The sequence below is a fragment of the Danio aesculapii genome, chromosome 12, assembly GCF_903798145.1.
Source record: "Danio aesculapii chromosome 12, fDanAes4.1, whole genome shotgun sequence".
Lineage (NCBI taxonomy): Eukaryota > Metazoa > Chordata > Actinopteri > Cypriniformes > Danionidae > Danio > Danio aesculapii.
The window spans coordinates 49,546,644-49,573,973 of NC_079446.1; the positions used below are offsets into that span (position 1 = coordinate 49,546,644).

The 27,330-nt window shown below is 36.6% G+C and overlaps 3 protein-coding genes across 3 annotated transcripts in view; 1 reads left to right on the forward strand and 2 right to left on the reverse strand.

The window, feature by feature from the left end:
* Positions 1-871: 871 nt before the first annotated feature.
* LOC130238470 (peroxiredoxin-like 2A) lies at positions 872-4,666 on the reverse strand. The gene is made up of 5 exons (XM_056469503.1): positions 4,427-4,666; positions 2,600-2,691; positions 2,108-2,248; positions 1,852-2,013; positions 872-1,209 (listed from the first exon to the last, which is right to left on the reverse strand). The coding sequence occupies exons 1-5, from the start codon at positions 4,569-4,571 to the stop codon at positions 1,096-1,098; spliced, it is 654 nt and encodes a 217-aa protein (XP_056325478.1). The 5' UTR covers positions 4,572-4,666; the 3' UTR covers positions 872-1,095.
* A 1,360-nt stretch (positions 4,667-6,026) lies between these two features.
* Positions 6,027-12,949, reverse strand: dydc2 (DPY30 domain containing 2). The gene is made up of 7 exons (XM_056469921.1): positions 12,725-12,949; positions 10,904-11,023; positions 10,741-10,818; positions 9,761-9,934; positions 8,605-8,706; positions 6,286-6,351; positions 6,027-6,194 (listed from the first exon to the last, which is right to left on the reverse strand). The coding sequence occupies exons 1-7, from the start codon at positions 12,869-12,871 to the stop codon at positions 6,177-6,179; spliced, it is 705 nt and encodes a 234-aa protein (XP_056325896.1). The 5' UTR covers positions 12,872-12,949; the 3' UTR covers positions 6,027-6,176.
* A 1,714-nt stretch (positions 12,950-14,663) lies between these two features.
* polr3a (polymerase (RNA) III (DNA directed) polypeptide A) overlaps positions 14,664-27,330 on the forward strand; it is a 49,022-nt gene continuing 36,355 nt past the window's right edge. The window contains exons 1-7 of the mRNA XM_056469042.1: positions 14,664-14,842; positions 18,083-18,218; positions 18,323-18,460; positions 20,838-21,009; positions 23,190-23,344; positions 25,375-25,614; positions 25,875-26,037. Of these exons, the coding sequence (XP_056325017.1) occupies positions 14,799-14,842; positions 18,083-18,218; positions 18,323-18,460; positions 20,838-21,009; positions 23,190-23,344; positions 25,375-25,614; positions 25,875-26,037 (1,048 nt within the window). The 5' untranslated portion in view covers positions 14,664-14,798. The remainder of the gene's footprint in view (positions 14,843-18,082; positions 18,219-18,322; positions 18,461-20,837; positions 21,010-23,189; positions 23,345-25,374; positions 25,615-25,874; positions 26,038-27,330) is intronic.

Below are 27,330 nucleotides of genomic sequence, written 5' to 3' on the forward strand. Positions count from 1 at the left end.
CTTCACTTCCGCCTTTAGTGAAGTTTTTTTTCCCTCTCCGCTGTCGCCACTGGCTTGCATGGTTCAGGATCTGTAGAGCTGCGCATCGATGGATTTGCTCTTCAGTATTTGGACTCTCAGTAGTGATTATTAAACCACACTGAACTGAGCTCAACTGAACTGAACTTAAACACTACAAACTGAACTACACTGTTCCTATTTACTGTGACCTTTTATGTGAAGCTGCTTTGACACAATCTACATTGTATAAGCGCTATACAAATAAAGGTGAATTGAATTGAATTGAATAATTCACCATGTGTAACTGTTTATGCTGAAATCATTTCTGCAATCAAAAACCAGTAATGTGTCTGATTCAGCAGAACGTGAACTTACCTGATATAACATGAGAACTGCAGAGTCCAGCATTTATAATCAGGTCCTCACTCCATTCAGCTCCTTTAGCCAAAGATGTCTGCAGTTGGCATTAAAGCGGTGTGGTGTACGCTAAAAGTGAAGTTTTCTATTTAAGTTTACGTTTTCGAATTTGGCATCCTACCGCACAACACCACATGTTTGCTATTCCAAGCGGTCTCTTTTTGCAACCGGGAACCCATGTGACGTCATGTGTGATGTAGGTTGGTAATTCGTCCATAAAGAGACTAAGCCGAAAAAAACAACGAATGATGAATTTTTCAATTATTTTTGTAAACTATTTTAATTTATTCAATTTTTATCTGTAATTTTTAACATGCATATTTACTTACATACAATATTTATTGATTTATTTACATTTTTCATTTACTTATTTGATTCATTATGCATTTGCTTTTTAGTAACTCTGGAACACCAGAAAATAATGCATTCAAATGCAATAATGACACACATCTGATAGACTGTAGTGTGTGTGTTTTATTCAGCGTGTGTATGTAGAGCGTGAAACATCGAGACGACTCCTTCATTTGAGTTTAGAGTCAGTCTGTCATCAACTACACACACACACACGCGCACACACACACACATTTACATGGCAAATTGTATTCATATTCTTCAATTTCCAGATATTCAACTTAGCATCTCCATTACAGATTAAGCGAGTGATTATTAAGCTCAAGCCTATTTGGATTTCAGAGATAAACGTTGAGTTTTGATCTGTTCAACAGCTTGAATCACATCAGACTTCTGGACTTTATCCCCAAACTCCATCTCTCTGTGCTCCAGGAGGATTCCCTATCGAAATAAACAGATGGGAACTGTGTTTTAACTTCATGCATCAGCAGTGCTGGCGGTAATGCATCACAAGTCACGTCTGTTAGTAATCAGGTTACTTTTTCAAGTAACTAGTGAAGTAATGCATTATTGCTTAAACACACAGTGTATTTAAAGTAATGCATTATTGCTTAAATACATAGTGAACACGTATTTACTCATATCACTTGCACAAAAACAGATGCAGTTGCCCTTAGAATGAGTAAAAACTGTGCAATATTCAAACCCTGAATATTAAATGAAGAATGTTGAACTTGGGTGACACGGTGGCTCAATGGTTAGCACTGTCACCTCACAGCAAGAAGGCTGCTGGTTCGAGTCCTCCGGGTGCTCCGGTTTCTCCCACAGTCCAAACACATGCGCTATAGGGGAATTGATGAACTAAATTGGCTGTAGTGTATTAGTGTGTGTGTGAATGAGTGTGTATGGGTGTTTCCCAGTACATGCATGCAGTTGGAAGGGCATCTGCTGTGTACAACATATGCTGGAATAGTTGGCGGTTCATTCCGCTGTGGTGACCCCTGGTAATTAAGGGAACTGAATGAATCATGTATATCAGACATTACGTTCTTCATCATATCGGTCAGTGCTGTGTTCACACACCTGTTGTGGTCCAATGACGTAAACGGCCCCCAAAACGAAGCCTTCGCCCTTGACGTTTCCCCAGTATCCGCTCTGATAAGCCCTCCATCCGTTCATCCAGACTCCGCCACGCAGAATCCCAGAGACCCCCATCCAGCGCTCCAGCGGCCCGAAGAAACCCCTCTAAACACAGCACACACACATGAGCTAGAGGAACTGGACAGATCTGTGTTCATCAGTGTTATTTTGCAGGGTGTTGATCATCATCAGCGCTCACCTGCTGATCCAGGAAAATCTCCCCGCTGAAATACGGTCTGAAGAGCTGAATCTCTGAGCCGATGTTCTCTTTGACCACAGCATACAGACACACTCCACACTCATCCAACTGAGCCTTCAGAGAGGAGAGATCAGACGCCTCCTGACACACACAGACAGAAAAACACACAGATTTAAGAATGTTAAGACAGTTGCACTGGGACTAAAACTGTGTATTTGGGTGTGTTTTTGTGACATATCAGGCATACTGTTACATATAATGTCATTAAAACACTTATAAATAATATCGAATGAGATTGTTTCAGTAATAATGCACACTGTATCCTGTAATGGTTGGGTTTAGGCATAGAGTTGGTGTATGACGATAGAAAATACAGTTTATATACAGTACATAAACAATGGAAACCTACAGAATGTCCCCACAATTCACTAAAACAAAATGTGTGTGTGTGTGCGTGCGTGTGTGTGTGTGTGTTTGTGCGTGACTATACACCTCTCTGCACATGAATCATCCAGGTCTCCTCACAGCCATAATAACAGCTCCTGAACTCTCCCACAGTTCTCTGGCCTTAAACACTCGATCATCTGCAGATCACACACACACACACACACACATCACAATTCGTTTTTCATCTCTCACATACAAGACTGTAGCAAGAGAGTGTGTTTCAACAGGACTTCAGGGAGGAGTTTTGTAATCAGCAGTCATGAGACAGTTACGACAGCCGGGTCAAAGCCTTCAGATTATACAAAACAATCCCATTTAAGTAAACATTAGACTCGGTTTTACACAAAATATGCAAGAGAAAATAAAACACCAAACTGAATGGGAAAAGGGAGCATAATACATAGTTCAGTTACTAAATATAGTTAGATTATGCTTACAGTTATTAATGTAGGAACTATATGAACATTCATATTTCTCTTTCCCATCCTGCATCTAAAAATACTATACTCATTTTATTGATCTTGATCCACCATAGTAAAGCATATACCACTGTATATATTATAGTATTAGCAACCCTTTGTTAATGAATGCTCCTGATTACTGTAGTATTAACTATAGTGAACTGATAAACTAATAAATACTTTAGTATACTTTACTTTTTACTACAGTAAACTTTTTTTTACTGAAGTCCCTACTGAAAAATCCAGCTTAAACCACCCTAGGCTGGTTGGCTGGTTTTAGCTGGTCGACCAGCCTGGTTTTAGAGGGGTTTTGGCCATTTCCAGGCTGGTTTGAAGCCATTTCCAGCCTGGTCTTAGCTGGTCAGGCTGGAAAATGGCCAGCTAAAACCAGCTTGACCAGCCTAGCCAGGCTGGGAGCCCAACCAAAACCAGCTATGTCCAGCTTAAGCCAGGCTGGTCAAGCTGGTTTTAGCTGGATTTAGCTGGTCATTTTCCAGCCTGACCCGCTAAGACCAATCTGGAAATGGCTTCAAACCAGCCTGGAAATGGCCAAAACCCCTCTAAAACCAGGCTGGTCAACCAGCTAAAACCAGCCAACCAGCCTAGGCTGGTTTAAGCTGGATTTTTCAGCAGGGACGTGTAATATATTAGCAGAGACACATCTACTGTCCATCTACTGGACAACACATAAACTTATCGCACACTTAATACACGACATTGAACATGCACACATGGACATCATCTATATAACTGCAGGTTAACTATGTATATACAGTATATATATATATGTATATATATATATATATACTTTAACTTTAACTGTTAAAATATATTAGTTATTAGTTAATTAGCTTCAGTTATTACACTGTAAAAAATCCTGGTTGCCTTTCAATTTTTTAAGCTGAATTAAATTAACCTTTTGAGTCCACTGAACTTAAGTTACACTGACTTAAAACATGATTAACTTAGTTTATGATGAACTAAAAACATGCTGTGAGGACTAGTTGATCATATAATTTTTGTAATTTTGAGTTATGGTAACTAATAACCTTCATTTTCCTGATTTTGATTTTAATAAAGCTGCTTTGAACAATTATTGTGAAAAGCAATATGCAAATAAACGAATTGAATTGAAATACTGTATGTGGCCAAATGTAAACGGAACCGTTCACAAATCAGATCCAATCAGAGAATATGCATGAAGTAAGCAGCTAATTCACAGGTTAAAAAACTGTAAATAGGATTTCAGTCATGATGGCTCTTATAGCAATGAGCAACTTTTTAAAATGCATTTGTAATGGAACATATGACAAAGCAGCAATAATTAATGTCATTTAATATTTTAATAAAGTGACCAGGTACTACTTCACAGATTAAAAGTGTATTTCAGTAATGTTTCTCCATGGCTCACCTCCGTCCAGTGTTCTGATGTCAGTTTCGGCCAGTTGAGTGAGCGCTGCACACATCGGCTGTGTGAGAAAGAGCTCGGTGAAAGATCGTAACGCCTCGATGACAGTCAAGCCCACAGAACTGACGGCACGGGTCACCAGCTCCATAACTCACTCTGAACACTGAGATCTGCACATTTACTGCTGTACCAGTGTGTGTTTGATGCTTGAGCAGCTCACGAGGTCTTTATGGAGCTTAACTCTGAGTCCAGCGCTTGTGTAAGCTGGGAGGAGACTGGCCTCTGTTCTCAGAAACACTCTCGCGCCAATTATTACTGTTTATCGTCCTGCTGATGACCCAGAATAGAGATTTATGGTTATGTATTTGGCTGTCTGCTAATGCATTGTGGGTTGTTGCTAAATCATGTTAGCAGAAAGCAGATTTACTGTGTGTGTCGTCCCTGTCAGCAATAGACATCATAACTAAAGCCGACTTTGATGAGTTGCTAGCATAGTTTAGCATTGCTAGCATGAATAAGCATTTTTAGCATGATGCTAGCTTCATTTATGTTGCTAGCATGTTTATAGTGGCATCCTCACACACAAACACAGCCACACATGCTCGCAAAGACATATTCACACAGATAGAGAGAGACGCGCACGCACGCACGCACACACACACACACACACACACACACACACATACTCAGAGACACACACACTCACAAAGAAACACACACATACATACGACACAGACATAATCAGACACACACAAACACACACGAAACAAAGACATTCTCAGAGACACACACAACACAGACATACTCAGAGACACACAAACACACACAAAGAGACACACACACAACACTGACATTGTGTGTCAGAGACACAAACACACACAAAGAGACACACACAACACAGACATACTCAGAGACACACAAAGACACATACACACACACACAACACAGACATTCTCAGAGACACACAAACACACACAAAGAGACACACACACACACAACAGACATACTCAGAGACACACAAAGACACATACACACACACACACAACACAGACATTCTCAGAGACACACAAACACACACAAAGAGACACACACACACACAACAGACATACTCAGAGACACACAAACACACACAAAGACACACACACACACACACACACATACACACACACACAACACAGACATTCTCAGAGACACACAAACACTCACAAAGAAACACGCACACACACATACACACAACACAGACATAATCAGAGACACACAAACACACACAAAGAGACACACACACACACAACAGACATACTCAGAGACACACAAACACACACAAAGACACACACACACACATACACACACACACACACACACACACACACACACACACACACAAAGACACACAGACATACACACAAAGACACACACACACAGACATACTCAGAGACACACACGCACACATACACACACACACACACACACAACCAGGCCTGGCACGTTCATCCGTTGGCGACTGCCACAACGCGCCTCCCCCACTTAGCGTGATTTCCGCGACCGTCACAACACATCTGTTCTGGAATGAAGGACATCAGTTCATCATAAATGTCATTTAATATTTCATTTAATTTAAAAAAAACATTTAATAAAATCCATTTAATCGTGTGAAATTCCCCCTGAGGATTAATAAAGCCAATCCAAGCCTAATGTCAGATTTGTGCAACACACACAAGCTGTTCTGAGGTCAGTGATGTGGTTTAGTGTATGCTCAGTCTTCCTCCTCGTCCTGCACACAGAGCAAACACACATGAGCGGATTTAACAGTGTGTAAAGTGTATATTCACACTCATCTCAGATCAGCGTCAGTGCAGATTCACCTGTTCTCCAGCTCGCTCCGCGTCCTCCGCCAGTGCCGTGTCTTCAGTTTCTGCTGTGTGTGTGTCCTGGCAGGAGAGACAGTAGGCAAATCTGAATATTACAGCTTAATAACTGAGACTCAGTTCATCTAACTTTTAATTTATTAAGCTAATTATTAATAGCTTTAATTTAGCTTTAATTCCTTAAGCTTTAGTAGACCACGTCTGTAAACCGACTGCAACGGAAATTACATGCTTTAAACTCAGTTTTCTACTGTAACACAAACTTTTTGCAAGGCGAAAATGCTACAAATATGTACAAATCAGGTCGACACGGTGGCTCAGTGGTTAGTACTGTGGCCTCACAGCAAGAAGGTCACTGGGTCAGTCGGTGTTTCTGTGTGGAGTTTGCATGTTCTCCCCGTGTTGGTGTGTGTTTCCTCCGGGTGCTCCGGTTTCCCCACAGTCCAAACACATGCGCTATAAGGGAATTGACCAACTAAACTGGCTGTAGTGTATGAGTGTGTGTGTGCGCGCGTGAATGAGTGTGTATGAGTGTTTCCCAGTACTGGGTTGCAGCTGGAAGGGCATGCGCTGCCTAAAACATGCTGGAATAGTTGGCGGTTCATTCCGCTGTGGCAACCCCTGATGAATAAAGGGACTAAGCTGTAGTGTACAAATCAAATGTACAAATCAAAACACTTTGCATCTGTGCACTAAGTTCATGTTTTTCAAGAAGATAAAGTCAGTGAAGAACAAAAACAAATTGCAGCTGTTGTTATCAGAGTAATGCTGCGGTCACACTCGAGTTGCGAAATTCTGTCGTACGGCGCCTGTGAAAAGGGGCGGGATTAAATAAGATAATTAGACATTTAAAAAATCAAGCGATTGCTCCATAATTTAAAGGGCACCTATGGTGAAAAATCTACTTGTCAAGCTGTTTGGACAGACATATGTGTAGGTATAGTGTATAGACCAGGCGTGACCAACCCTGTTCCTGGAGATCGACCTTCCTGCAGATTTCAGTTGCAACCCATATCAAACACACCTGCCTGTAATTATCAAGTGCTGTTCAGGTCCTGATTTATTGGTTCGGGTGTGTTTGATCAGGGTTGGAGCTGAACTTTGCAGGAAGGTTGATCTCCAGGAACAGGGTTGAGCCCCACTGGTATAGACCGTCATATTGGGCTGATATAAACACACCCAGTCCTTTTATTTTTCAATTAAACAACATAAAAACGGTGGACCAATTACAGCGGTTTTCAGACTGACTTGACGTAGGAGTGCTGTCCCCCTGCCCACCGAATTGATTGACAGCTGCATATTTACATGTCTCCATAGTATCAGGTTCATCAGGGTGTTTTGAGCTGAAACTTTACAGACACATTCTGTAGACACAAAAGACTTATATTAAATCTGGAAAAGGGGTAACCTATTGGTGCCCTTTAAATTTCTGTTCAGAGAGGTCATGTTTTGATTTTCGATTGGTCACGCAGTCACGTGATGCTATTTCGCAGGTCAGAGTTCACGAAGCTTGAACTTTGCACCACAGCTAATTGCGAAACTTGTTGCACGAGCTTGAGTTTTCGGTCTGATGCATTCGCGCGCATATGAATGGAAGTCTATGGGGAGAAAAGTGCAGTGTGACCACAGCTTAACCGATGCACCAGCTGTAAAGGCCCCACCCTCTTCTGGAAGGGAGTGGAAATCAGAAGCTCAAGTGCACTTAAAGATACACACACATGAAAACCGCATATTTAGCTTCCATCCAAAATAGGGTAGTTTATTGCATTGTTGCTCATGCACTCATTCATTTTCCTTTGGTTTAGTCCCTTATTCATCAGGGGTCGCCAAAATGGAATGAACCGCCAACAATTACAGCATTTGTTTTACACAGCAGATGCCCTTCCAGCTGCAACCCAGTACTGGGAAACACCCATACGCACACATTCTCACACACTCTCATCCACTACGGCCAATTTAGTTGATCAATTCCCCTATAGCACATGTGTTTGGACTGTGGGGGAAACAGGAGCACCCGGAGGAAACCCACACCAACACGGGGAGAACATGCAGACTCCACACAGAAACACCAACTGACCCAGCCGGGACTCAAACCAGCGACCTTCTTGCTGCACCCACCAGCATTGTTGTTGTCATTTTTAATTCTATAATTTTTTCATAATATAATTTCTACATATTAGTTATTGTTAGAAAACATGAGATACACAGAGTTTCACAGACACATTCTGGGGACTTTTATTACACCTGATAAAAAAAACCTAAATAATTAATAAGCCTAATTAAATGCACTAGTCTATGGTAATACTGAATTCCCACCTTTTCTTCAGTTTCTATCTGTCTCTCATCAGCATCTTCTTCTGTTTTTTCCAGTTCGGGTTTGTTCTCTTCAGATTGGATGACTGGTTCATTGTTTTTATTCTGAAGGAAAGGACGTTTTTTTAAAACAGGGCACCGTAATGAACCATACATGACTGTGTTATCATAACAAATGCATACCTGTCAACATTGGGATGTGAAAATAAGGGATATGCCCACCATAATAATGGTCCCCAAATTACTAAATATGCTCATTTGGAGCGGTTTCATTGTAAATAAACAGTTAAACGGTCAGTAATATGTTTTATTGTTATTATTTACAAAAGATTAAATAGTATACATTTTCAGCAAATACACTAGCAAACAGTTCAACTTATTAAAATTAATAGCTATTATAATGAAATAGAATCAAGCTATCAAATCTCATTAGCCGTTTCTTCACTGTATAATTTACACAGTCTGATTAATGAGCAACGAATGAATCTCTTATTTATTTAGATTTTTTTCTTTTCATTACATTAAATAACAGGTGTCACTTTAAAAATGCACACATCTAACGTTATAATGAAGCTTTCGATTGCTTTCCTAACTATTTATGCTCATTTAGGACGAAATTAGTTGTGTTTAAAAAAAAAACCCACCAGGATCGAAATCTTTAGATATTATTATGTGTATATGTCCGTTCAAACACGCACCCAAAATCCAGACTTTCACTCCGCTTCAAATCGCGTGTACAGAATCCGTTTGGGAAACAGTGTCTATTGATCACTATGGAGCACGTCAGCTGACAGTCACGCACCGCTATATGACTGTTTTGAGGATTGCATATGAAAGGGAGACGGCACCTGTAATGAAAAGGAAGGGAATCCCTCCATTTTTATATTTATTTTAAAGTGTTTTCATGTTTAAACAAAGCGAAAGCACAGAACAGATTCGCATTTAAGAGCAAGGGGCGGCCCCTGGTGGTTGGGCGGAATGGGTTGTGTATATGGAGGCTCGACTCTTCAATGTTTATTTGCCACCCTTCAGAGAAAGACTGAAAATAAGGGAGAAATACGGGAAAATACTTTTACGGGATGATATCGGATAGAACTGTAAAATACGGTAGAATCCCGGGAAAAACAGGAGGGTTGACAGGTATGCTAATGTCTCTCACCAGTGTGTCCTCGAGATCCTCCTTAGAAAGGCTTTGCTCTGTGTTTTGGATCTCAGCGGATTGTTCTTCATCTCCTGCAGTTTCGCCTGATTCCTCCTCATTCAGTGCTGGATCTGTTTGCTCCCTCACTGTCTCTGACTCTGGCTGATCAGCAGGAGCTTCAACACTTTCTACCTGCAGAGAGAGAGAGAGAGAGAGAGAGAGAGAGAGAGAGAGAGAGAGAGAGACAGAGACGCTTTCAAAATACAGCTTATAAATGCATTCAGTTTAGTTTAAGGCTACGCTAGCTAAAATAATAATGATCTTAAGGTTTGATCACAACCAAGAATGACAAAAGTGTAGTCATTGATCCAAAATCTTAAGTCCCCTTTCAGTATTTGTATTTTTTTACAGTGTTTCAGCAGGAATTATGATTTCATGGGCACCTTTTATGCAGAAATCACTTTTATAAAGGGTTTGAACACAGTTGTGTGTCAGCAGTGTGTGAATATCTCCAGCCTCTAATGGTAAACATGAACTTAATTGTATTTTATTATAATCACTCTTGATGAAAACAGTCTGCAGAAACACTTTGATTGACATTCTCCCTTTGTACGTCATTAGAGGAGGAAAGCTCCACCCATTAGTGACCATCTCTCCCTCATTAACATAGGACATTAGTCCTGTTTTTAAATCTGCCGCTATGCTGAATCACAGGCATCTGTAGCTCCGCCCTCTTCAGAAAAAGAACAATCTCATTTGCATTTAAAGCGACAGTCACTAAAACGCCGCAATTAGGATCAATGCCTAAAAGGGTCCGTTTCATAGGTAGAAATAGGTAGAAAACATTACATATGTGGTATTTTCAGCTGAGACTTCACACACACATTCTAGGGACATCAGAGACTTATTTTACAACTTGTAAAAAGGAGCATTACAGGTCCCCTTTTAAAAATGTAAAGGTATTTGGACTACAAAAGTGTTTGGATGTATAAACACACCTGTTCTTCAGCCTGAGGAGGGTCTGCAGGGGTGGGTTTGCTCTGATCTGCTGATTCAGGGTCAGACACCTCTGTGTGCTGTTAAAACACAATATTGAGCATGACCATGCAGAAAACTCATCATCTTAGAGACTGTCTCTCCTTCAGCCTCCTGTAGATTCACCTTAATCTCCTCCTGTGCGTCTCTGATCTGCTTCTGCTCCTCCTGCAGGAGCTTCTGATGGAGAGACTCATCATGGAGACGCTGCTTCTCCTCCTTCAGGCGGCTCTCAAATGCAGATCTCTGACCAACATATTGAGTATTGTTTATAGAGGGTTTAATTTGGATATATTTTATATTGTACGTTTCTTTGTTGTAGTGGACTTTGCTTTCCATTTTCAGGGGACGCAAGGTTGCTGCAAAAAACACTAAATATCTGAAAATTCTTAAATCAAGAGGCTTTTTCTAGACAAGAATAAAATATGTTCAAGTTTCAGAATAATAAGTGATTTTTTTTCCTTAAAACAAGTTAAACAATCTGCCCATGAGGAAAGCTAAATATTCATATTTCAAAGCAAAAAAACAAGATTATTACCACATTGGCAGATTATTTTGCTTGTTTTGGTTGGGAAAAACTCCTTTAATTTTGTAGTTTAAGAAAATATTTTACTCTTGTCTAGAAAATGATTCTTGATTTATGAATTTTTAGATATTTGGACTAGAAACAAGACAAAAACTCTTAGTAGAAAAGCATTTTTTGCAGTGTAGACTGAATATTTTGTTGTGTTATTTCTGACTGTATAAATACTATTAATGCAATTTAATATTTTATTAATATATTAATGTACTTTATTCATATATTTAATGCGTATGTCATTACAAATATCATAAAGTTAGGTTATGATTGTCTCTGAGTATAGGATATTTTCAATAATAATCAAGATCCATCTGTGTTTTGTTTTTAATTATATATATATATATATATATTAGGGCTGTACAATATTGGAAAAATTTTATGTTGAAATATTTTTTTCTCTGTGATATTCAAATATAATTTCATCAGATGACTTAAATAGCTCCATTTGCTGTATTATTTCTGACATTTTCTGAAATGCAGACCTCACGTCAGATGATTCTCATTTAAGTGTGTGTATGTAATGTGTGTATTACTGTGTGCTTCCCTACTGTCTACCACAGTGACCCTTGGTCTGTGTGTGAAATGTTCACATGTTCTTATTTCTTACATTGTTTATTTAAGTTTAAATCATTATATTTTGTTTCTATTCTCTAATTTTGATATGTTATTGTAGTTTTATATTTGTCCTCCTATTTCAAGCTTTGGCAATATTTACAGTCATGCTAATAAAGCAATTTTGAATTGAATTGATTCTGTCAGATAGGACTTTTAGACTCAATCTCACATAATGACTATTAACAACATCCAGATTATCTCACAAACATTTATTATGCAAATCATATAAAATGACATATTAAGACTCATTCTCAGTCATATGACTCTTCATTCTTTGCCACTAGATTTTACCTGTTTAAAAACAAGAAGTTTTTCATCATATCAAAAAGAATCACATTTAGTATGATGACCACTTATTCTGTGATATATTTTCATAGATGCAGCCCAGAATAAGTGTTTTGTTTTATTTTACATAAATATATATCTCATCTAATCTGATCCAATGACGACAAACACTATTTCACTATTCCTGGTATTCACTACATTATTAAGTAATACACGGTGTCCCCTCAAATATAGCAATACAAGTCATTTTTGACTTTGTGGGGACATTGTTTTGGTCCCCATAAGGAAAACGGTTCATAAATTAGATATTTAGGAAATGTAAGATGCAGATTGTTTTCTGGGAGTGTTGGATATACAGTATGTACAGTAAAAAAAACACCATTACAGCTATGGGAAGGGTCTATAAAACACGAAAATGCAACGTGTGTGCGTGCGTGTGTGTGTGTGTGTGTGTGTGTGTGCGTCACCTGCTCCTGAAGTCTCTGTTTCTCTCTGTATGAGCGGATCCACAGCGCCAGATACTCGATGGGCTCCTGCGGCCTGTGCTCGATCAGCTCCGCGAGACCCTCCGCGAGACAGACGCCCAGACACCGGTTCACATACCCGGAGTCCATAATATACTGAATTATTAACTGTTAAACATGAAAAACGCCTTTTCAGCGATAATACCGAAGCACACACGCGTTGACTTGTATTAGCAGCGAGTTTTGTTTATTATCTCTATGGTAACGGCACAGCAATGAAACACTTCCGGCTTAAAATAAAAAAGTAATTAATGAAGTTAACGAGAATTATTATTTATTAAATTACTAATTAATTCGTCAACCCCTACCCCAACCCTAAATTCAACAATCAAATGAATGTAAAAACAGTAATTATACAGAGTATTATATATTATTTATTAAATTATCCATTAGCTGTATTTAATAACCCCTACCCCCCCTGCTGAAATATGCTGGTAAGGTATGTTTTGATGCTGGTATACTGGTCTTGCTGGGTTCAATGCTGGTCTTGTTGGTTTCAAAGCTGGTTTTTCCCGTCGCGATGCTGGTCTTGCTGATTTCAGTGCTGGTTTTAATGCTGTCTAACCCTACCCCAACCCTAAACAAAACCATTACAGTAATGTAAAAACAGTAATTATACGAGTATTGTTCATATTAATAATTTAATTAGATCTACCTGTATCCTAACCCTAAACCCAAACATCACAGTAAAATAAAAACAGTAATTATACTAATCATTTATTTTATTAACGTCTACCTCTATCCCAACCCTAAACCCAACCCAGTACAGTACAGTAAAAACAGTAAATAAACAGAACATTTTTCGTATGATTTATTAAATTACCCATTAAATTGTTTTTAAAATTAAAATCTAACCCAACCCTAAACCCTAACTCTCACAGTAATGATAAAAGAATGTTGGACAGTGTCAAAAAATGCTATATTGATATCTGTATTATGATTCATTTTAACTTCTCAAAGTGTATTACCAATGTTATATTTTAGAGAGGACATTTGATATGAAATATATTTATAAAAATAATAGCTAGCCTAAATGTAAAAAAAAAATAAATAAATGGGAAACTATAGTAAAATACAAGTCAACAATAAATAATGAAGTAAACTTGTCGATTTTTGCATCAGATTAGCTGTGGGGGTTCATTACTGTCGAGCTAAATTTAGCAAATCAGCCGTTTGAATAAATTATATTGCTAATTCCTAATTCGCATCAATTTGGCAATCCTGTGCTCATATTTAGAAGCTTTTCTCCAATTAAAGTTAATGATTGAATTTAATTCATTCAACTTATTCACATCAGTAACGCTGTGTCTCTGGAATATTAGAAGAATATATTAGCCTACATCCACATGTGAAGGTAAGATAATCAACTAATCAACTGATGAAACTGATCAACTGCCAAGTGGTTTATATAGAGGCCTATATATATATATATATATATATATATATATATATATATATATATATATATATATATATATATATATATATATATATATATATATATATATATATATATATATATATATATATATATATATATATATATACGAAGTGAAAATGTGTTATATTTCACGTCAAGTAACATAAATAAATAAAATATTTCACATCAAGTAGCCTATATTTGTATGAGCAGTGGCATCTAGTGGTTGTTTTCGTAAACAGTATCTCATATGCTTTCAACGCTACTTTGAACCCATCACAACGAACAGTGAATTCTAAAATATGTAGAAGTCCCTTTTGTTTATATGGAATTGTTTTTAATGTAAATATAATCAACAAACAAGACTATATTGATCTGTGATGTTTCTCCGAAGCGCGCTCCCCGTCGGCAGGTAGCGCTGATGAGCCGCGGGGACGCGCTCGCTTTCATGAGAGACGCATGGACTCACATCAGAGCAGAGTTGCATGTGGCAGATGGTTTAACATTCACTATTAAACACTGCACTTTGCTTTAAACCACTGAAATTATATTTATTTCAGCACAATAGCACGCTGACCGCGTGAGCGCGCCGCAGTCATGGTGAAGGAGCAGTTCAGAGAGACGGATGTGGCCAGAAAGATGTAAGTTTGCGTGTTTCATGCAGGATAAACATGTTTCATCAGAACTTTAGACACACAATACTCTTCAAACCTGATAACCAGCTGTCTGACTGTGCATTAATATATTTGTCGACCAATTTGGGATTTTTAATGACCGATATTGGGAAACAAACCTGTCCGATTTAAGGCCAAAATATAATACAGGAATAATCACAGTAAATCAATCATGAATAAAATTGCTTTTACTTAATTAACTTTTATAAATAATAATATTTGATTAGTGTCCGAGGAGCTTCATTAGTATTTCCTAATAGAGACATGAGTATAAATATAAGTAGTTTGCTGCATTAGCATGTTTTCGCTAGCATCAGCAATTAAGCAAAATCTACGCAAAATGTAAACAAACGAAGTAAAATTGTAATTAATATTTCGTGGTTCATCCTTTCTTTGTTTATTCTGTTTTCACATTGTAAACATTGCACTTTGTATTTGTTGGATAGTTATCACTTATGATAAGCAAAAGTCATTTTACTTAGAAGTGTAATTTTTCATTTGATTTAATTTTGTCACAAATAATTACATCTGCTTAAAAAACACGAGTAAAGAAAGAGTCATTATTCACATATTAATGTAATAAAATAGTATTTATATTTATGAATGCTACAGACCATTTTGAGGGATGTAAACAAAAACAATGGTCTCAACGCATTTCCTGTTGTACAATTTTAATTTCTATAGCTTCGGAGAATCCAAAAAGAGCCACATATTAATAAATAATGTCATGAGAGCTGTTTTAACATGAGGTTATGATTGATTTGCCTCTTTTTACAGTTATTAAATAGTTTGACGACAAGCAGGAAATGTTCATAGGCCAATGACGTGACCACATTGAAATGGATATGAATTAATGTATTTTATTAATATAATTTAGTATGTATTTAATCACAAATATGTAGGATAATTTCACAAATAATAAGGATTCATGTGTGTTTTGTTTTTAATTATGTATATGCATGTATGTGTATATATATATATATATATATATATATATATATATATATATATATATATATATATATATATATATATGTTTAGATACACACACACACACGTCTGTTCCTGCATAATCTCATTAAGTATGGGATTCAATGTGAAGATGTTCATTTTTATTTATCAATTTATTCTTTAAAAGCCTATTTATTGAGACATTTATTAAAGACATCTCTTATAAAAATTTAGATGTGAACATGTCATGGCCAGAAGCAGCTTTACAGAAAATAATTCATCCATTCATTTTGGAATTTTTACAATTATTCATTCTAATTTATTTTGTGCCCTTCGCATATTCTCTTTATACTCTGTGAGCAGCTACTATACTAAAATGAGGTAGCATAATCAAAATGGGGTTGAATCAAAGCTCCTGCCAATAATTTTAACAAATAAACATCCAGCAGATCAGCTTGCCTTGCTAAGAACCAAATTTTTCCACAAAAACAAAAACCTTTCTTGCCATAACATTCATTCATTCATTTTCTTTTCAGCTTAGTCCCTTTATTAATCAGGGGTCACCACAGTGAAATGAACCGCCAGCTTATCCAGCATGTGTTTTACGCATCGGATGCCCTTCCAGCTGCAACCCATCTCTGGGAAACATCTATACACACTCATTCACACTCATACACTACGGACAGTTTACCTGTACTGCATGTCTTTGGACTGTGGGGGAAACTGGAGCACCCGGAGGAAACCCACGCGAACGCAGGGAGAACATGCAAACTCCATACAGAAATGCCAACTGACCTAGACAAGGCTCAAACCAGCGACCTTCTATAGATAGATAGATAGATAGATAGATATCGATAGATAGATAGATAGATAGATAGACAGCTACTATACCAAAATGAGGTAGCATAATCAAAATGGGGTTGAATCAAAGCTCCTGCCAATAATTTTAACGACTAAACATCCAGCAGATCAGCTTGCCTTACTAAGAACCTAATTTTTCCACATGTCTTCGAAAAAAAAAAAAAAACCTTTCTTGCCATAACATTCATTCATTCATTTTCTTTTCGGCTTAGTCTCTTTATTAATCTGGGGTCACCACAGCGAAATGAACCGCCAACTTATCCAGCATGTGTTTTACGCAACGGATGCCCTTACAGCTGCAACCCATTTCTGGAAAACATCAATACACACTCATTCACACTCATACACTACGGACAATTTACCTGTACCGCATGTCTTTGGACTGTGGGGGAAACCGGAGCACCCGGAGGAAACCCACGCGAACGCAGGGAGACCATGCAAACTCCATACAGAAATGCCAACTGACCTAGACAAGGCTCAAACCAGCGACCTTCTATAGATATATAGATGGATAGATAGCTATATATATATATATATATATATATATATATATATATATATATATATATATAGATAGATAGATAGATAGATAGATAGATAGACTATACCAAATATGAGGTAGCATAATCAAAATGGGGTTGAATCAAAGCTCCTGCCAATAATTTTAACGACTGAACATCTAGCAGATCAGCTTGCCTTGCTAAGAACCTAATTTTTCCACAAAAACAAAAACCTTTCTTGCCATAACATTCATTCATTCATTTTCTTTTTCAGCTTAGTTCCTTTATTAATCAGGGGTCACCACAGTGAAATGAACCGCCAACTTATCCAGCATGTGTTTTACGCAACGGATGCCCTTACAGCTGCAACCCATCTTTGGGAAACATCTATACTTTGCCATGACATCTGATAATTTATTATCTTTTAAACATCACAAATAATTTACAACCTTTTTCAACTCAATTTTCAAATCATTAATCCAAATCACAAAAAGAATCATCTTTCTCTAATTTCACTCTTGAAGCAAATAAAATATCCTCTGCTTTACCTATGTGCACAGAAAGTTTATTATCTAAAAACCAAATTTCTTAAATGGGAATTCATAATTTCAGGGCCCTTTTGTCTTGTTGAAATACTAAAATTGCAGCATCAACAGCGTAAAGATGAAGTTCCTCTGAACATGCTACTTTTAAATCATTAATATATAAAGGAATAAATGATGAACCTAAAATACTTCCTTGAGGAACTCCGCAATTGATTGATAAGGGAGCAGATAATATACTCTTTATATCAACTCTCTGGCTTCTGTCATCCATATTGCTGACCAATATATCGTGGATAAGTGTTCAGACATATTAAAGCTCTGTTGGTGTGCGTGTTTCTCTTGTTCTCCAGAAGTCACATCTGTTTCGGCATGAAGTCGGCGGAGCAGATGCGGCAGCAGGCGCACATTCAGGTGGTCAGCAAGAACCTGTACAGCCAGGACACTAGTCACACACCGCTGCAGTACGGCGTCCTGGACCACCGCATGGTGACCGCACAAACACATGCAATCGTTATCAATATAATCTAATATAAATGTGTGCGAAGCCTGATTATCATGCGGTCCATATTGTTTCCCTGTGTGGTGTTCAGGGCACCAGTGAGAAGGACAGACCCTGCGAGACCTGCGGGAAGAATCTGGCCGACTGTCTGGGACACTACGGATATCTGGATCTGGAGCTGCCCTGCTTTCACGTTGGATACTTTAAAGCCATCGTCGGCATCCTGCAGGCAAGTTCACACTGTAACACATACATGTATTCAATATAACACACAACTGACCAATCCTGGAGGTTTATTTTTTTATTCAAAATTATATTTACATTAAGTAAATAAAGTAAGTTGTCATTTTATATAATAAAATCTGTTGTTTTATTTTATTATTCTGAAATATTATGTTTGTGTTATGTAGCATTTACATGGTGATATATATATATATATATATATATATATATATATATATATATATATATATATATATATATATATATATATATATATATATATATATATAATTTATATTGAGTATATAGTAATCTGTATTTCAATATATGGAAATTGGTAATGTATTGTTTTTAAAGTTAATAATAAAAAGTACTATATATAATGTACACGCACACACTCATTATTTTTAGATTGTTTATATTTAGTCAGTATAAACTTATATGTAATATTGATATAACTTTATGGTTAGTTGTATTTAATATTATATATTTTTGCTATTCTATGCATATTAGGGGTGTTCGGTTCCAGGTTTTTTGGAGTCGACTCTGATTCTCGACTCCTATTTTTGTAGTCTATGAAATCAACTCAGGAATCGACTGCATTTACATTCACTTAAAACAGCGCAAGGATTAAACATGCTGTCTCATATCACGCTTTACACAATGCTGAGTCAATTACAACATTGTGCAGTCTCTGGTCAGACAAAACCAGCAGTAAATCATCTCCAACTAAAATAATATAGTTATCAACATACACTTTTTTTACAGCATATTTTAATTGTGTAGTTTAGAGAATTTAGAAAATTACATTGCAATCTTGGAGACAGAAAGTTAAAACATCATTTATTATGGAAATGTTTAATGGAAAGATGAGTAGCAGTTCATTAACAAAGAATAAAAAAAAACATCCCAATTGAGCGCAATCAACGTTCAAAGAATTATATAGAAAAGTCTAAATATTTTCTTAATATAAATGTTTGATACTTGAATACTTTACCGAGAGAACGAAATAATCTGCGGTTGTTCATTTCTTTATTTTTTGACGCTCCAACCGATCAATAAACTAAATAGCTAGCTTTTACATTTGATTTAATGACCCATTAAATATTAAACCCCATACAGGAAATATTTAACTTAAATAATTCATACATTAACAAACCTAAAATAATAATTAAAGGCAGCGTGACAGAGTGCCTTAAAGCGTTTCATATTGCTCTCTCTTTCTCTTGTGTAAATGTGATTTTCTTTAATATGTACTTTTAAATAGCTCCTTACTTTGCTTTGAAATATCACTGTTTGTTTTGTGCAATTTGTTCATTATTGTAATTTAATAAGGGTGTGTTTATGGGACGGCATAGTCTACGTCGGAAGAAAAGGAGCGAGTCAGACCTATAGTTTTTGAACGTTTAACCTCGGCTATATTTTTATTTAAAATCTTCTTTTGCAATTTCATTTGCTATAATTCTGATGTAATTTTGTAGTTGTTAAAATAAACAGAAGAAAGAATTAGAGGTGAAATTAAATGTGTTCATGGCCAAAACACAGCCACGACCTCAAATATTGTCAGATTTTGTGACTAAACTAATCTTGGCTACTTTTGTCATTATAATTAGTGTCTTTATTTATTTATTTATTTATTTATTTGTGAAATAGGCATAGGTTAAATAAATATTTTAATTGAGCATATAGCAGCAGCCAATAGCCTAACATGAAATCCTAATTTTACCTGCAGTGCTGATTTAAGATTTCCGTCCGCCAATAGTATCCGATCTGCTACAAATTCACACACATGCATATACAGGCTATATTTCATTTATGACACAGCAAGCTTGACATCGCAGGCAGATCCAAATCAAAATGCAAAAGGTGTACGTGCTTTATAGGAATTTGAAAATGAAAACAAACTTCATCCCGCAGCTCTATTTAATAGCCTACAATGCTTATGGACACGAAATGCAAAAGCAAAGCGTAAATAGTGTGATCATGCATTCAAAGCATGATCTTGAACATGCCTTCGGTGTTCATCGTGCTCGAGAGTGAGCATTATAACTGTAGCATGTAACTGCTTCACTCAGGAGGATTTAAAAAAAACAGACTCGACTCTGGGAGCCGACTCCGGTACTTGGTCCATTGAGAGTCGAGGAGTCGACTCCCCATCCCGAATGCATATGTTAATTCAACAGACTAGATGTATGTGTATATATGTGTGTATAGTTTTATTGTTTACCGTATTTTCCATCTATTTACGTGTCCTTTTGTCTTCTTGTGTTTATATACATGTATGCATGTACCCTGAGCCCTTGAAAACCACAAAAAATTATTGTGATTCTGAGTTTATTATTGACGTTATTTATTAAATTCTTCTTCTGTTGTTGTTGATTCAGATGATCTGTAAGACGTGCTCCCACATCCTCCTCACCAAAGAAGAAAAGCTGCAGTTTCTGGATTACCTGCGCAGACCTGGACTGGTATACCTGCAGAAGCGCGGCCTGAAGAAGAAAATCTCTGACAAATGCAGAAAGAAGACCGTCTGCCTCAACTGCAACGCATATAACGGTACAAAACACGGCTGAATCAGTACTCTACTCATCTGCTTTTATTCTTTTATTATCCGTTTCTTATTGGGGAAAAATAAACCTATTGATAATCACTTGTAAATATGTAAGGGGGATAATCAGCGGCTTGCCAAGTATTTTAAATGTAAATCCAATACTGTAAAAGCTAGAACAAATTTATCATTTACCAAATAAATAGATAAATAAACATATTAAAGGCTCCAGATTAATTAAACATGCTTTATGAATAGGATACTTTACGCATTGACTAATTAAATTATGAATGGCTATTTTATGTCCAATCCGACCACACACTTCATTCTATTTTAACATTTTAGTGTAGGGTCTGGGGTGATTTTAGGGATGCTTGTATGTGCTCTGACGATTGTGCTTATTTCTTTTACTTCTAACATACCATTGATAGGCCTGCCACAATAATCAATATTTGGACTATCGCACAACACATGCACATGACCTCAATCATTATTGGTGATGCGGTAAACATCCCCAATACATAAACACCAATTCCAGAAACATTTCAGCTGATTGTGCAACATCTCTATCTAAATTGGAGGTGTCAGTGTCAGTATGGTTAAAAAACTGTAGTATTTACTGTCAAATTACTATAGTATATTCTCATGTGGGTGTCTGACAGCTGAAAATAGATCTGGTAGCAGATATCACAGCCTCTGTTACTCTTTACCCTGTTAACATTTATCATTATTTATTTAGGATCTGCTTTTTTAGATTCTGACTCCATTGACTCATTATTAAATAGCTAAATGACTATAATTAAATTAGAAGTAAAATATGATGTGTTCTTTTAAAGAGTGTGCTTGCATTGTGATGATATTTTATTGTCATTCTGGCATTATATAACGAGCGGCATGAAATGATCTTAAACTGATAATAATATAGTGTATTTCAATATATTTTGGCGCAATATATAATTTCAGTCAGCAGTCCAGTATGCATGAGGAGGTTTATTTATTAGATTCAGACTAGAGGAGACAAAAGAACCTCCCCAATCAATGCTAATGTTCTCCCACCAGCGTGAAATGCTGTAAAACTAAGAGAAAGAATGTGAGAAGATTCAAAGATTAACTTGTTTTGTTGTAAATGCAGGTAACTATATTGTACATGTAAATAACACTTCACAGTGTGCATGTTTTAGGGGCAGATTAAAAAGAGGACAAAAAAAACGCAGCAAAATTGGTCATTTTAGGTCATGGAAATCTGAAAAATCTCCTGTGAAATGTCAATGCAAATGTTTTAAATCTTTTGGTTGGAAGAGTTTAATAAGATTTTTTTATCACACCCTTTCAGAAATCAATTCATGCTGGAAATTTGTCTATGTGCTGGAGAAAATGCGGAAATCAAAAGGCGAATCACTATCACATTTTCTGGGACTGCTCGGCTATTAAAACCTATCGGAAAGAAATACACGATGCCTTACAAAATGTCTTTGAATCTGTGAGACCCTTTGATTGTAAAACTCTATTTTTTGGACATATACCTGAGGAATGGGTAAAAAGGGCTAAATATGTAATGAATATTTTATTAGTAGCTGTCAAAAAGAGCATTAGCAAAAAATGCTCGTCACATGAAAGTCCTACCCGAAATGAGTGGATGGAAATTACAATGGAAATCTATAAAATGGAACAAATTACTGCATTTGTAAATCAGAAAATGGAACAATTTATTTCATTCTGGGAAAAATGGACCGACAATGCAACATCCCATAGTCCTGAACTTTTCTGTTAACCTAAAATCGGAAGGATCACTCCCTACATGTACATAGTTTGGTTACTGATGTGTATGCATATCTTATTTTACAGGTTTATTTATTTACTTTTACATAATTGTCTCCCATTTTTTCTCTCCTATTTTATCTATTTAAATTAATATTCCTTATTATTTATTGAATTTATTTTTATATTATGTGTATTAGTGTACGTGCACACAAAAGGAAGGCATATACTGCTGAAAGAGAAAGTGGATGTACAGAGTTTGTGCTTATATTTGTAAGTGTATACAGATTTGTGACCTCAGACATGTACCTGATGTAAGTGTAAAACCTATTGAGAAAATAAATGAGATAATAATAAAAAAAAAGAGATGTCATTGTCTTCATGCAGTGAGTGTATTATGATGTAATGAGTGTGTCTGGTGTCTCTTCAGGCTCTGTGAAGAAATGCGGTTTGCTGAAGATCATTCATGAAAAGTATAAAACCACGAAAAAGGTCGTCGACCCCGCAGTGTCGGACTTTCTGCAGTCGTTTGACGTCGCCATCGAACACAATAAAGAAGTGGAGTCTCTGCTGACCCGTGCACAGGTCAGTATCACAGTGTTACAGCGGTAAAAAAATTACATTATATGCACATTACTGTGCACAGGTTATATACACAGAAGTGTTGTTCAGCCATTGAAATCTTCCAGCAATAGATTGATGTGACTATTTTTCAGTTTCATAAGGTCCTTTAACAGCTGCCATAATGTAGATTTATATTCAGTTTAACAACAAAACAGAAGTTATTAGCGCTATTCCACCTAGCCTGCTTTACTGAGCTGAAGATGCTTTTATATTCACATTAGTTCATTTCTGAACAATGACAGCCTGTGATGTGCTCCCTATATTGTTCTGCACTACTCTGAATATTCACTCTGAAATAGCATGTCAGTATGGCTTAGTAATAAGTGTAATTCCTGCAAGCTGCCGGCCAAACACTAAGCAGAGTCACTTTAGGACCGCACGTGGGAGAGGGTTGTCTGCTGTCATCTTTAAGGTGCACACAGTTGTGTTTCAGGGGGTGTGGCTTTGGATAGCAGGGGAGGGACTGTGTTTCAAAGATATTAGGTGCGTTCGACTGCATGCAGTGATGCGCAGATGGATCAAAATCTGTCTTAAAGCGGTGCATGCTGGTTAGAAACTTTGTCCGGATTGATGCTGCGCAGACGCCGTGTGACTGTCACATGTGGCAACAAAGTACCGCGACAGTGCTTCGAGATCAGACGACTGATTCAGCCAGTGCAGCATCTAAAGAGCGACTGCTGGAGCTGCGATGACGACACTGATATAAGACGATTGGCTGAATTCACCGCATTACAACAACCACATGTGTTTCAGGTTTATTATTGGACAACTTCTGATTCACAAATTTCAAAACAAACAATTAACTTTTCATACCATCTCTATCTTATTTATATTTATATATATCTCATGCTTATTAATAAACTACAAACATTTTACTGCAGTAATCATTTTTTGGTAAATAACTTGTTTATAAAGGCTAGATTGTTTGCACAGGTTTATTTTTGACCCTTTATTAAACAGAATATTTACTGCATTCAGCTCCATGAAAGATTTAAATGATATACTTTAGTAAATAACCCAAATATTAACTTAAATATATCTTAAAGACTTGTAATAAAATAATTATCATCATTAATCCCGCCACTAACAAATTAAGTTACATAACTATATTATTAAATAATTATAAAATGATTTATATGATGATAAAATATATACATTTCTTTCCTGTCTAGCCGTTTATACACAAGTTTTAAAAGTGACATTGATGTACTTTACTCTTTCTGGGAAACTTCTTCTTGAAGTGTAGCTCACTTATTTTAGGAATTTCCTTTTGTTCAGTCTTTTTGGATTAAAGTGCTTTTTTGAAAATGCTTTCATTATCCAAAATAATCTTAATCATAGCTTAAGACCCAGTCAACACCTTGTTTTGGCTTTTACACTAACATATATTGTAAAGTTTTATATCTATAAATGTAAACCCCTTTTTAGCATATTCAAACAAGAAGTATTAGCCTGTGCTTATTGCCTTGTATTTAATTGGCCTGTTCATTTTTTTTTTGTATATATTACCTGCTCTTCCCCTTATTTCTCTCATTCGTTTGTTACATATTTAATTAATAATTCTCTTATTGTTTAAAAATGAACTATAGTTTGTAGAGACTGTGTTCTGTTTTATTTGTATTGTAAATCTTTTGTTGTTATAAATAAATAAATGATGATGATGCAGAGTGATCGGTCATCATGAGTGCCGCAACTTCATGAGCCCCGAAGTGTCTGGCTGTCCAGCTTGACGGCTCCGTTTTCAACTCCACCCCCACCTGCACTTGGCTAATCTCGTTGATCACCGGCTGCAGCCATAGTTCAAGTTGAACGCATCTATTATGCTTACCAGTTAGCAATGTGGCAGATCACCTACTGCATCTGTAATATTCAGTTTCTCTAGAAACTATGTCACAATACGGAAAAAAAACCAGGGTTAAACATGCATACAAGTCTTACTGTAAATCTACCAGTGGTTGTTCATGCAAACTGTGCTGTGTTTTCATCTCCAGGAAAACCTGAATCCGCTGGTGGTGCTGAATCTCTTCCGCAGGATTCCCGATAAGGATGTTCCTCTGCTGCTCATGAATCCCGAATCCGGGAAACCGGCCGACCTGATCTTAACGCGCCTGCTGGTGCCGCCGCTCTGCATCCGGCCCTCCGTCGTCAGCGACCTCAAATCAGGCACCAATGAGGACGACCTGACCATGAAGCTGACCGAGATCATCTTCCTCAATGACGTCATCAAGAAGGTGCGCAGGTCACATCATCGGACTAATTGGCAGAGGTCACATGATCAGGCTTATTACTGCGGGTCACTTGATCAGACTCATCTCAGATCACATGATCAGACTTATTACCTCAGAACACATGATCAGACTTACCACAGATCACATGATCAGACTTATAAATTACAGATTATAAATGTGCATGTTGAATGTGTCTGTGCATATATAATGTTTAATGTGTATATGTTTGTGTGTGTAAATGTGTAATGATTGTTCCCCCACAGCACCGCATGACAGGAGCTAAAACACAGATGATCATGGAGGATTGGGACTTTCTGCAGCTCCAGTGTGCGCTCTACATCAACAGCGAACTGTCCGGCATCCCGCTCAACATGGCACCCAAAAAATGGACTCGTGGCTTTGTGCAAAGACTCAAGGGGAAACAAGGTACAGTCCCCTCAGGCTCTGCGGAAATGCCCGTGTTTTTAGACCTGTTGCAATCATTCAATCGTTAATTAATCTAACTGTGGTTATTGAAAAATGCTGCATGTATGTGTTTGACTCTTCTAAACAGTGTTGGGGAAAGTCCCTTTTGAAAGTAATGCATTACAATACTGAGTTTTACTCCACATTTAGTTGCTTTACTTAGTTATTTTTTATGTTAAAGTCAACACATTTCTAAAGATATGTTTTCTAATAATCTCTAATAACTGATTTCTTTTCTCTTTGCCATGATGACAGCACATAATATTAGACTAGCTATTCTTCAAGACACTAGTATTCAGCTTAAAGTGACATTTAAAGGCTTAACTAGGTTCACTAGGTTGATTAGCAGGGATGTGATTCTTCTGGATAAATACTGATTTCTGTATTTTGATTTTGAGAGGGAGCGTCTCAGCGAGGTTTATCATCATCATCAAAGCAAATGACCTGATGGTTTGCCCCCTTCATTTCACAAGGAGCAGTTACTGCTTCATTCCAAACGTCATTCAGGGATGTAATTGTTGACCTACTAGGCTACTGTGTATATAATATAACAATATTGTGTAGTCCTATATTGTGTCCTATAGCAGGTATGATGAAGCTGCTGACAATATGCAAGATTATGAAATCGCTTTGAATACATAATTATATATTAGTATATTAACATACTCAATTCAACTGGACTTAATATTTTTAAGTTTGAATTGTTGACAGACTATTTTACTGTTTATTTATCACGAGGAATAAAGAGTTGACTAAATTACAGAAAAAATTATATTCCTGGTGACACAAGAGAACTAAAGGGGTTAGTAGCATCATCTAGCGGCGCTGTTTGGATCTGTCCTGACATTGAGGTACAAACTAAAGTATAAACCTATTCAATAATGCTTAGGTGACTATTAAACTGCTAAACATTTCAACTGATATTACAAAAAAAGAAACTTAAATTGTTTGGCCAATTGCAAATATTTATAAAAAGAATGTTATTATTATTATATTTATATTATTAGAATGATTATTTCTATTATTATTTTATTTATATATATATATATATATATGTGTGTATATATATATATATATATATATATATATATATATATGTGTGTATATATATATATGTGTATATATATATATATATATGTGTATATATATAATGTATTTATTTATTAATTTTTTTGAAGGGGGGGGTTGTCACATCTTCCTTCCTTTTTGTCCTCAGCTGATCACATGCCTGATTAAGCAAGTTAGGGTAATTAG

Bases quoted from the DNA above. Each gene is read 5' to 3' on its own strand.
- dydc2 (XM_056469921.1), bottom strand. From the start codon at position 12,871: ATGGACTCCGGGTATGTGAACCGGTGTCTGGGCGTCTGTCTCGCGGAG. The intron at 10,819-10,903 runs GTGAATCTACAG...GTGTTTTAACAG, and splicing joins ACGCACAGGAGGAGATTAAG to CACACAGAGGTGTCTGACCC. The intron at 8,707-9,760 runs GTGAGAGACATT...CCTTTCCTTCAG, and splicing joins AGGATCTCGAGGACACACTG to AATAAAAACAATGAACCAGT.